The sequence below is a fragment of the Gaeumannomyces tritici genome (assembly GCF_000145635.1).
Source record: "Gaeumannomyces tritici R3-111a-1 unplaced genomic scaffold supercont2.1, whole genome shotgun sequence".
NCBI classification, from domain to species: domain Eukaryota; kingdom Fungi; phylum Ascomycota; class Sordariomycetes; order Magnaporthales; family Magnaporthaceae; genus Gaeumannomyces; species Gaeumannomyces tritici.
This window is the reverse complement of record NW_008804545.1, coordinates 601,071-612,475: the sequence shown is the minus strand read 5'-3', so window position 1 is coordinate 612,475 and position 11,405 is coordinate 601,071. Positions and strand designations below refer to the sequence as shown.

General features: G+C 61.1%; 5 protein-coding genes across 5 annotated transcripts; 3 read left to right on the top strand and 2 right to left on the bottom strand.

The window, feature by feature from the left end:
• The first annotated feature begins 532 nt into the window (after nt 1-532).
• On the top strand, nt 533-3,414 carry GGTG_00185 (hypothetical protein). Its single transcript, XM_009217927.1, has one exon. It carries the CDS (start codon nt 864-866, stop codon nt 2,907-2,909), a length of 2,046 nt encoding a protein of 681 aa, XP_009216191.1. The 5' UTR covers nt 533-863; the 3' UTR covers nt 2,910-3,414.
• A 389-nt stretch (nt 3,415-3,803) lies between these two features.
• Nucleotides 3,804-5,497, top strand: GGTG_00184 (hypothetical protein). The gene has a single exon (XM_009217926.1). The coding sequence runs from the start codon at nt 3,858-3,860 to the stop codon at nt 5,217-5,219; it is 1,362 nt and encodes a 453-aa protein (XP_009216190.1). The 5' UTR covers nt 3,804-3,857; the 3' UTR covers nt 5,220-5,497.
• GGTG_00183 (hypothetical protein) lies at nt 5,455-7,716 on the bottom strand. Its single transcript, XM_009217925.1, has 4 exons — nt 7,448-7,716; nt 7,196-7,348; nt 6,237-7,111; nt 5,455-6,135 (listed from the first exon to the last, which is right to left on the bottom strand). Exons 1-4 carry the CDS (start codon nt 7,696-7,698, stop codon nt 5,534-5,536), a joined length of 1,881 nt encoding a protein of 626 aa, XP_009216189.1. The 5' UTR covers nt 7,699-7,716; the 3' UTR covers nt 5,455-5,533.
• Nucleotides 7,717-8,652: 936 nt separating this feature from the next.
• Nucleotides 8,653-9,365, bottom strand: GGTG_00182 (hypothetical protein; the record flags this gene model as incomplete). The annotated part of the gene is made up of 3 exons (XM_009217924.1): nt 8,653-8,872; nt 9,027-9,163; nt 9,270-9,365. The coding sequence occupies 3 exons, from the start codon at nt 9,363-9,365 to the stop codon at nt 8,653-8,655; spliced, it is 453 nt and encodes a 150-aa protein (XP_009216188.1).
• A 242-nt stretch (nt 9,366-9,607) lies between these two features.
• GGTG_00181 (hypothetical protein) lies at nt 9,608-11,078 on the top strand (the record flags this gene model as incomplete). Its single annotated transcript, XM_009217923.1, has 4 exons — nt 9,608-9,676; nt 9,843-9,887; nt 9,967-10,270; nt 10,951-11,078. The coding sequence occupies 4 exons, from the start codon at nt 9,608-9,610 to the stop codon at nt 11,076-11,078; spliced, it is 546 nt and encodes a 181-aa protein (XP_009216187.1).
• Nucleotides 11,079-11,405: the final 327 nt, after the last annotated feature.

Genomic DNA, 11,405 nt, shown 5'->3' with positions numbered 1-11,405 from the left:
TCTCGGTTTGTTCTGACGGTCGTTTGGGTTTTGTTACTTTCGCCTGCCCACTTCTGAAAAGAAAAAAGAAGCATCTACCTATGTACCATAAACCTAGTCTACTCCTATAATTCGCACTACGCGGCATAATCAGGCCGGGTTCGTTTTGCAGACAAGATTTAAAGATTGATCTTGTCGCTTTGATAAACAAGCTCTCGAGTCCGAGTCGAGTCTTTGCCGAAGCGCTCGAGGGCTCGCAGATAGTGGGTGTCGTGTAAACCTCAATGGAAGCGATGTGGGATCTAGACGTCCAATCGGGACTGGTCGAATCACTGGTTTCCCATGCAGGAAGCTGAATGCAGAGGCTCCTGAAATCCGGCCTCAATGCGGTCCTAGAGTTGTGTCGCCGATGCGGGTGAGGTACCTACTGGAAACTAAAGTCGTCATCACGCACATCTTATCATGCGAGGGTGGTGAGGCAGGTCACGTGCACTGGGTGATGTGATTCCAAGCTGCTTTGCCCCGCCACCCATTTGCTGCTCGCCAGTCCTGACTCTCAATTTGCCCCTTCTGCCTGGACGGACGGTGCTTCCCAGCTCGGCTGATTGATTTCCTGAACGCCACGCCTGGGGTCCTTCCCACCCAGGACCCCAGCTACGAGTCCAACAGCATCGAGCCTGATTGAATTGACCTGTCCATTTGATTTCGTAGCCTTCTCTTTTCCTTGCCCCCTGCCTCTGTCCCATCTTACTTACTTGCTTTGGTGCAGTGGCTGCATACTCTTGCCATTGCCGGCCTCTGCTTGCCAGTGGGCAGGCCAATGTCGCCAGTGCCTGTCCTGCCTTGGCGTCGGTAGTTGACAAATCAAAGGGCGAGAGAGCATCATGAGCTCGGCCTCGAACAGCTTGGGCAAGTCCCTCTCCGCTCCGACAGCCAACGCCCACCCGCCGGCTGCCGCGGCCCCGTCCACTGCTGCACCGAGCTTCGACTCGAGCCGTCGCCCGCTCCAGGGCCCCTCGTCCCAGCCGGCGCCGCGAAAGTCACAGGGCTCGCGCAGACAGCACCGAAACCAGCGCCGCCCCTTCAAGTCCGAGGCTCCCGACCTGGATGATGACGCCATGGCAGAACTCAGTGCCGTCCGGAACCCGACTAACCGCCGCGGCCAGACCTCAATAACCCACCTGCTCAACTACTCGTCACTGCACCGCCCATATGCCGAAACCCACGGCCATGGCTACGGCTCCTCCTCGCGCGGCGCGTACCGCCGGAACCCGACATGGGGCATCGGCTCGGGCCACCACGCCGCTGACAAGGCCCGCTATGTCCACGCCAACTACCGCTTCGTCGTGTCGCCGAGGGGCGACTACCGCAAGCAGGCCGCCGATGCCGACGAGCACCTCGACTGGGCCGATGTGCTGCAGGTCCTCGCCTCGTCCCAGTCCCAGGCCGGCACCTGCCCCATCTGCCTCTCGGAGCCCGTCGCCCCACGCATGGCAAAGTGCGGCCACATTTTCTGCCTGCCCTGCCTGATCCGCTTCATGCACTCGTCCTCGGACGACGAGGACCGCCCGCGCGGCGGCGGCCCGGGCATGGACAGGCGGCAGCGCTGGAAGAAGTGCCCCATCTGCGAGGACAGCATCTACATATCCGAGGTCCGCCCCGTCAGGTTTTACGCGGGCCAGGAGAGCCCCATGCCCCGGCCAGGCGACGACGTCGTGCTCCGGCTCATGGTGCGCAAGGCCAGGTCGACGCTGGCCCTGCCCAAGGAGACGGGCGTCGACATCCTCAATGTCGGCCAGGACGTGCCGTGGCACTTTGCCGCAAACATCCTCGATTACGCCCGCATCATCAAGGGCACGGGCGACTACATGATGGAGCAGCACGGCGAGGAGATCCAGGCCATCAAGCTGCAGGAGAAGGAGGACGAGCTGATGTTCCACGAGGACAACGAGTGGACCCAGCGCGCCATCAAATCTATCCTGGCAGCCAAGCAGAAGCTGCAGGAGCTTGAAGGACTGGGTGTCTCTCTGCCGCCGACGGGCAATGGTAAGACCGAACCACAGGCGGAAGGGCCCGAGCCGGAATTTTACTTCTACACATGCCAGCCGCACTTATACCTCTCACCCTTGGACATACGGATACTTAAGACGCAGTACGGCGACTTCTCGTCGTTCCCGTCGGCGCTGCTGCCGAGGGTCGAGCACATAGTTTCGACGTCGGTCGACGACCTGACGAGGAAACGGGCGAAATACCTGTACCACCTCCCCTACGGATGCGAGATATCGTTCCTGGAATGTGACTGGACCGATATTGTGCCGGCCGAGATCCTGGTCCTTTTCGCCGACGAGATCGAGCGGCGGCGCAAGCGGAATCGTGACAAGGAGGCACAGGAGGAACGCGAGCGCCAGCAAGCGGAGCGGCTCGAGGCGGCGGCCATGCGCGGGGCGCGCCGCACCGTCATGATGCCGGCGACCGAGGAGGAGGTTCGGATTCGGTTCGGCGGCGGCGATAGGGCAGTCAACCCCGACGACTTCATCCCGCTGGGCGGCACCACACCGCCGAACCCGCGCAATGGATTTTCGGAGCTGGCTGGCATGTCGACAAGCCCATCGGCGCCCAGGACGGTCTGGGGCACGCCCGCCGCGGTGCCCCCGACGGCGGACGCGGCAGCTGAGGTGGTCGCGAGGAGGCAGGTCATGACGAACGTAGACGATGGGTGGCTCAAGGACGACGCCTTCTTGGAGAGTCTTAGCGCAGCCGACATCGCTGCGCAGATGGAGGCTCTGGGCGTTGAGGACGCTGGTGTGGGTGGCTCGACGCCGCTAGTGGCTTCAAATGGCGGCGGGGGCAACGCAGGGAGCGGTGGTGGCAAGAAGAAAAAGAAGCAGAAGATCACGCTCATGAGCACTGGTGGCAGGAGGGGCAACTAGTTGATACCTTCCTTCAGAGACGATAGGAGCCGCGACTTTGTGAAGTCCTAAACGATCCGTACTGCCGTCGCAACCTGCGGAGAGCAGCCATTGGTAGTGAACCGCCGGCGGCCAGGCCAGGCTGTCTCTGGCTGCTTCAGAGGCTGGACGGAGTGGGAAAGAAAGCCAAATGCGTCAGCGGGGTGGGTTGGAATACACCTACGCTCGTTGGTCGTTGCTGTGGCGGCACTTTCGCGGTCTTAGTCGGTACGACTTCTCCTATTGCTGATATCACAGACGCTTCATCCTCGGCTCCTCCCTATTCCAAGATGAAGAATATGCCTTGGTTGCCCTGCTATTTCAATGGATATCTATTAAGCATTTTATTTCTGGTTCTCGCCTCACTGCCTGTGTTTTTCGATGTATATACACTATTGTACTCGTGTCTAGGCGCACTCGTGCTCAGTGTGCAGATTCCTTTTCCCCCAAGCAATGCTAACCACCCTCGACGACTTCCCAAGAGACAAGAGCTAAGCGAGCCATGTGCCTGGGCGGACTGTCTGCTTCCGGGACTCGGTCTTCCGTCACCGACGGCCAATATCGATATGCCTAGTCCCCCACCCACGCATGTGCGCACGCACGCGGGCTCGGACACGTGGGTAGCTGCATACATGGATTTTACAACACGGGAAGTTTGAGTCCATGTTCTATTTGTGGACAAGGTTCCGCGATGCCGAGACGAAGCGGCTTTGTGTGCCGGTGTAGATGAGATGCGAGCTGAAGGTGGTGCTGAGATAAGCGCCAAGCAAAGCAAACAGACAGGTGACCCACATCCACCGTCCGAATTTCGTGCCTGGCGTGTCTGTTTTGCCTTTTTTTTTTTTTTTTGGTGCTTGACCCTCCTGCGCTTTGAAGAAACACTACGTCCATCAAAGCCATCTATCGGCCGCCCCCTGCGGCATCCATCCCATGGCTCCGAATACCGGCCAGGCGTCCACTCGGCGCCAGCCCCTGCCACCACCCCCACCACCCCTACCACCTCCTGCTGCAGACGACGACGACGACGACAGCCTCGACTTCTCAGTATTCCTCGACGCGCCGCCAGCCGTGCCAGCGGCGCCGGCGGCGCGGCCGACGCCGATAACGACGCCGGCACCGGCCCCTTTCCCGCCCTCCTTCCGTTCCCCCTTCCCTCCTACCCCGCAGCAGGCGCCCGCGTCCCTCACGCGAGCCCCCGCTGCGGCGGCGCCCGCGCCTGCGCCCCAGCACCCGCGGGCCTTTGTCCCCGCGCCTCTGCCGACGCCGCCGCCGCAGCCGCAGGCCTCCCTCCCGTCGTACCACAGGCTGCAGCGGATGCGGCCGGCGCGGACGCCGTTCGCGGGCCTGCAGTCCGTATTCCGGGTCGAGGCGCCGGCGTCGCGCAACACGCCCGAGATATCGCAGCAGCTGCAGCCGCCCGTGTCGACGCACACCGAGCTCGAGAGGGGCGGCGGCTGCAAGATCAGGGGCCCCAACCAAACTGGCGATGAAGACGACGACGATGATAATGATAATGATAATGATAACGACGGCAACTCCCCCGTCAACAACCCCGACCCCTTAGCACAACTCTCAGGCTCCCCCTACTTCCCGGACCCGGCGGCGGCGGCCGCCGCCGCGGCGCTCAACCACCCCGGCGCGGCGCCCGGCGACCCGATCAACCCGTGGATCATGCTCGCCAACGCCGTCTTCGCCGAGCCCTCGGCGGGCCTCGAGTCGGTGCGCAGCGCCGCTGCCGCGTCCGGCTTCGGCGTCGTCAAGTCGCGCTCGGCCCGGCGCAACCAGACGGTGCGCCAGCGCGCCGCGGGCGAGCGGGGCGAGGTGTACCGCATCGACCTCGAGTGCACCTCGGCCTCGCCGCGCGACGGCAAGCGCACCAGCACCAGCACGGGCACCCGCACCAGCCGCCGCCGCCGCGGCTGCAGGTGGACGGCGACGCTGGTGCAAAAGGTGATTCGGTCCGACGAGATCGGCGGCGTCGACCGGAAGTTCTGGCGCTTCGAGCAGAAGCCCCGCGCACACGTGCACAACCACCCGCTCGCCGCCAACGCGGCCGAGATCCCCGTCAACAGGCGCCGTCACGTTGAGCTCGCGCGCGACCAGATCTTTGCCCTCAAGGGCCAGCCAAAGGCCACGCCCCAGCGCATCGCCGACTACGTCAACAAGCACAATCCGGGCTTCGCCATCACGGCGAACGACATCAAGAACCTCTTTTACAAGGAGACGCGCATCCAGAGGCAGCAGCAGCAGCAGCAGCAGAGGGAAGCCGAGGGCTCGGCGACCGCCGAGTAGCCTATGGTGGCGGTCTTTATATATCTTTTATTTTCCTCGTCACTTGCACCATATTTAGCGCGTAAAATTACCCTTGTAGATTTATATCGTGATATCCTAGCCATGACTACCCGACAAAAGAGAAGAAATGACCGGAAAAAAAAGTGCCGTCGCGGATTTTGCCCCAAGTCCGGTGGCTTTTGGTGCAATAATTATATACAAGGCGAATGCAAGTGCGTCGGGGCTCTCAACAGCAGGGAGAGAGAGAGAGAGAGAGAGAGAGAGAGTGAGAGAGAGAGAGAGAGAGCCGACATGATAAAACATTGAACCATCCCTCACCAACCAAACTTCTCGCAGTGCAGCTCGATGCCGGGCCCGTCGCCGCGGATGCACGCGGCCGTCGTGTCGCGCACCACCTTGACGAGGCTGCCGGGCCCGCACACCGCGACGAGCACGCGCTGGTGCGCCGGCGTCTCGGCCACGGCGGCGCGGATCACCTGGCTCGCGTCGGGCCGGCCCGCCGTCACGGCGTGCCGCAGCGGCAGCGCCGCCGCCGTGGACGCGCTGGCCCCGCTCTGCGACGCCGCCTCCATGTCCGTGCCCGCCGCTGCCGCCGTCGTCCCGGTCTCCTTGTCGTCGTCGACGATGCGCGCCTCGCTGTGCGTCTCGTGCACCTCGACCTTCTTCTCGTCGTAGTCGTCCGCTGGTGCCGGCAGCGCCTCCCGCAGCACCTTCTCCAGGTCCGGCGACGCTGGCGACCGCTCAGTCGAGCTGTTGTCGATGCCTGATGTTCGGAGCCGGGGCGTCTCGGCCGCCTCGTCCGAGGACGAGCTAGACGTTTGGGTCGCCCGCGTGGCGAACAGGGAGATTTTGCATTTTGGCGAGTTGGGGTGATCGTGCAGCGTCCTCAGATGCTCGGCGTACCAGGTGAGTGTTTCTGTTCCAATCGACGACGGGGTCAGCTAATGCCATGTCATGCTAGGACCGAGCACCCAAGTAAGTAACTCGAGACGAGACCAAAGGGGAAAAAAAGCGTACCATGCTTCCTCACGATCCAGATAAACGTAATGCTCTTGGTCGACTCGGGCCCCATGCGCTCGAGCAGGTTGACGGCCAGCCCGAAGGTGAACGAGGCGCCGCTGCCGCCGGCGATCAGGACGACGCGGTCGTACAGCATGGGGTCCGGGAAGGTGCCGTAGGGCCCGTCGACCGAGGCGCGCACCGTGGCGCCCGGGTTGGCGACGGCGAACCTGTGCAGGTCGCGGGTGAAGCCGTTGTTCGTCTTGACGACGAACTCCATGGGCGCCGTGTCGATGACGGTGAAGGGGTGCGTCTCGAAACGGCGGACCGAGGGGATCCAGACGAAGCAGTGCTTGCCCGGGACTGCGCGGGCGGGCCGCTTGGCGAGGATGATGCGCGTGCCGCCGCCGGCGAGCGGGTACACGGTGGCCTCGTTGTTGACGCCATTGACGGCCAGCCACGCCATGCGGACGGCGCGGTCCAGCACCCACAGGCCGCCGGCCACGCACGCGATGATGGCCGTCTTGTGCTCGAACTCGGGCCGGTGGAAGGCCATAGCCACGATGGCCGTGACAAACGACGCCAGGTGCGCCACGTAAAAGACCTCGTAACAGAACCGCCTCACCAGCAGCGCCGTCGCCACTAGGACGAGGAAGGCAAACGCCGAGACGATGCCGGCGATCTGCTCGTGCTCCTGCAGCTTGTCCCACCTGCCCATGGCGGCAAAGTACTGTGTGTAGAGCGACGCGTGCATGACCAGCATCAAAAAGGTCGTGCAGCCGGCGATCTGGTGTAGGTTGTTGAGCCGCTCGTACGAGTAGGATGTGAGGATGGCCAGCGGCGTGTTCTTCAAGGCCAAAAAGACGACAAAGGCCAGGTTAGTTGTGGCCAACCTAAAGTTGACATGTTAGCCCATCTTCTTGCTTGTTGATATCATCAATGTATCCGCACTTGTGAGTGGCCGACAGTTCACTTACCAGCCGAACCTTGCAGCAATGTTGGAGTTCTTGCTCATGTCAAGGTTTGTGAAGATCATGGCCACGTTGACGGCCACATAGATTGCGACGAGAACGCCATGCCCTGATGAGTGGAAGCCGGGGGCTTGCCTGAGAAGGACATTCCTCAACAGCCTACACAGTAGCTTGTAAGCATGTCTTCAGATGCATGACTGACTGGCCTGTCCCCAGTGAGATGGCCTAATCTGCACGGCTGGGAAGAGGGATGCATACCTCGACACCCTGATAAAGGGCACAGAAATGAATCTCGGGAATGATGGGGCCTTGGCTGACTGCTGTGCTGTGGTGGCCAAGTACCTTGACCAGTGAAGAATGATGAAGACGCCAACGATGGAGGCCAGGAAGATAGCATAGTTGGTGGCCACTCGGAAGTTCATCTGCTCTCGCTGCATCGCCACAGCCGGATCTCGTCCTCCCCATTTACCACCCGAGGCGGGGTTGCTGCCTACGGCAGGTCCTGCCATAGTGTCGATGTCTGTTTCTTTTCTCCGCCAGGTAGGTTGGTGAAGGAAGGGAGGATGAAGGGACGGATTATATAATGGCTGGATCGGACAAGTGATCGAAAAAGCACGGCAAGGCTTTCGAGTGTATGGTTGGTATGTGCTTATCACAAATGGGAGACCGGCGGTGGTCCTCTGAAGCTGTGCTGGGACTGCAATATGGAGACCACCAGGAGGAGAGGGCCTAGAAGCACGAGGAGGGCATGGTATTATATATGCCTAGGCGTCTGGATTCTAGACGCAGACGACCATCCATCGAGTCCCTGCGGCCAGGCAGGTGGTAGGCCACTCGGTGGATGGGAATCACTCATGCTTGGGACAGCCGGATGCATCATCGGTGATCCCACATCGTATCGTGCCCCTACACACGCCGCAGCATCCACCGCCACTGCCGCCGGTACCAGATCTTGGCGGCGTTATTGCCGTATCCCTACTGACAGGGGCTGTCTCATAGGAGGAGGCCTAGGTATACGGCGGGGTCTCAGGCTGCCGTTGACAGGTGGACTGGGCCATAACGGAGGCTGTATATGCCGTATCCCGTCGCCCGCACAAAGCCGACCAGACATTAGGAAGGCCATACGGAAGGGGAAGGAAGTGATAGCGCACTCCCTGCACCGTGGTCGGTGGGTCGCTGCCGGGTTGTGGGGTACATGGAGAAGGTGAAGGGGGCCGATAAATGAAAGCTAAGAAGAAGGTACGTTGGCACAGCGGCGCATGGGTTACGGGGATCCTTGGCGTATGAAGGGGAGCATGGCCTGGGGTGAACAATACACACCCCCAGGGGAGAACGGCATCCACGGCGCTAAGGAGATAGATGCCACCGGGGAGGAGTGAAACAACAGTGTGAGCAAGCAGGAGGATGGAGATGGGGAGTGGCCGCAACGGCGTGGAAGCCTCACCCTCCCACTCCGGCCATGTCTAGGAGCCTTCCGACTTGGACTTCGGAAAGGCGTTCCAGGAACCAGACTTGGCTTGCCGTGGCATTGGGGATCCCGGCGGATGGCATTGTTGGTTCCCTGTTTCCCTCGCGCTGCAGGCGTCCGGAGTGACACTGGCCATGGCTGCTAATTGCACAGAGTTTTTCCAGCCCGGCAATCGTCCCTTGGACGCCGCGGAGGTTGCGGTTGTGTCACCGAAGCTATACAGCAGCAAGTAAAAGGACGGTAGAGGGTAGCAGCATGGCCCTCAAGCGAGCTCTTGAGGTGGTTGTTTGTCAAGCCTGACAAAGCTGGTGAGAAAGGAGTCTCCCGAGTCCGGACGCTAGCCCATCATCGAGGATGTGGAATGCATACAAACACAAAGCCGAGGGCCCTGCGCGGCCCACCCCCTTTGGGAAGGAGACGAGCGCGGATTGGCCGAATCGGTAGTGCTGGCAATATGGGTAAAATTGGCAAAATAGGCCAGCCCCGAAAGACGACCTTCTGACCCACTGTTCCCCAGGAAGTCAAGCAGCAGGCTCAGCTTGGGAGCCCATTCAAATTCAGGAGGAGTACAGGCGGTTTCTGCACTGCTTCCCGAATGGCTCGGGCACTTACCCCACAGACGCAGGCAATATCATCTAGATGAATGTCGCTCGCTTTCATGTCACGGTCGCTGCCGGTTTGTATCCCACGTCTGTTGGATTTGGCCATCGCTTACGACTGCCGCAGGTGATGTCGACGCAGCTTGATTAAATCCTGGGGTTAATAAGTGATGTGGACGGCATAGCACGCCAGCCACATATGCGACGTAACACAAGGGGAAGCTTGTGAATGGGCGGCATGTGTCTTTTTTCGCCTGAGGGCAGATGGGCGTCATACTGCTATCCTTGCGGCCTCTTGAACCTGGTCAGGAAATGGAGTAGGGAGCGCGTACGCCAACACTTGAACGGGAGATGGGTGCTCAGCCGTGCAGCAGTGGAAGGGTGGCCAAACAGGGCCAGACGAGAGTGCGCGTAATACACGTGCGTGTAGTGTGTCAGTATAGGACAAGCAGGGAGACCGACCGTTGTATCATGCACACCCATGCATGTGCTCACTCGCCTGCCAGAAACGAGAAAGGTTACTTGACTGCAGCGAGGCAATGTGTCCAGCAGACTGGGTCGCCTGTCTGTTTGCCCTGCTTTGCAGATAGACCCAAGAGCCGAGAATGTACAGGATGCAGGTGGAGAGCAGGTGCGTTGAGTGCGAGACAAGAGGAGGCCGCCCGCGAGAGCCAAGCTACCTGCGTACGCATGCACGGATGGGTCGGTAGGTTGCGCCGCTGGCGGGCAGCGAAGAGACGCAGGAAGCGTGTCCGGTGCCCTCGGCTGCAACCATAGCAGCAGCAGCGGACAGCGACGCCCGAATCGAGGCTAGCTGGCAGACGAGCAGCCAGCTCCGTTCCGACAAGCGGCGTGCCAAACGCCGCAGGACCGCCGCGGACGGCAACATGACCAATTTCAAGAGCTCTGACCGGTGGCAGATTCCGCCGGGCGTCGCTTACGAGGGGGGATTACCGCGGGATCCGTCGGCGCGGATGGAAGGGGTGTCGAGGCTAGCCATGAGGCCAGAGGGAGGTGAGCGAGCAAGTGCGCTGGGCGAGCGAGCCCAGCATTGTTGGCACACGGCAGGTCGCAGCCCTGCGCCAGGGTGGAGTGGAACTGCAGCGGAGGAACGCCGGAGGAGTCGGGTAACCATGTCGCCATCTCCGATGCCAAGAAGGGCGGTCCGGTCGATGGGGGGTCGCGATAGGAGGAAACAGAGGCGTGACCTAGAAACGGGAGGCTATCTCGCCCGAGGGGGGTGTCGGGTTTGACATCTTGCGTCACTGTGGCGGCCAGGTCTGAGTGGTTGGCAGGCCATGATAAGGCACAGGACACAGACATCGACTGTCTCAAATTCTGATCTTAGGTGTGTTGACCCCCCTACTTTCGTAAAAAGCCACGAACCACGATGGAGGTCATGAAGCATAGGACGTCGAGCACGTGCTGACAGGTACCGAGGGGGCCGAAAAAGACATGTACGAGAAGAGACTTTGATACTTGAGTGATGGAATAAGGTTCGGCTGTTGATGGCGCAGGTGGGTACGCTTGTCGCTTCCTTCCACCTACGGACGGGCTTGCAGGGTACATACGGGAGGGGGGCACAGGTGTGCTTGCTATCGTGCCGCTTGCTGGCGCTGGCGGACCTTTGTTGGGGACCTCAAGGCAGGCGGGGTAGGCAGGCGGAGATAGGCACCTGTGCAATCACGGCCCAGCTCGCTTCGGTCTGGCTCGGGCCACAGCGGGCATGAACTGGGTTCTCGGTTCTCAGCTGGAGCATGGGATGGGCAAGGACAAGGCGAACTGGCTGACGAGCTGCCAGGGCAGCATCACGACAGCTTAAGCCCCTCAAGCTTCGCGGATCATGGATCATATCGCGCGAATCCCCCCACGTCTAGCCCCGGATCGGTTGCCGGGCGAGGCGGGAAGGACAGGATGCTGCGGGTTCAGCGGCGGCGGGTGAGGGTGCGAGACCCAGAAAGGCAACTGCACGGCCGTTGCTGCCCAAGCGGGCGAAGTGGAGCGACAGCAGCAACCCCGCGACAAGCCCTATGATTGGCTGGTTTGGCCTAACCACGGGAAGGTGGAAGGAAGGTGGGAAGGCACGGTCTGGAAAAAAAAAGTCTGGACCGCAAATTTTTTCCCCCACCTAAACTCTACCTCTCCCAAC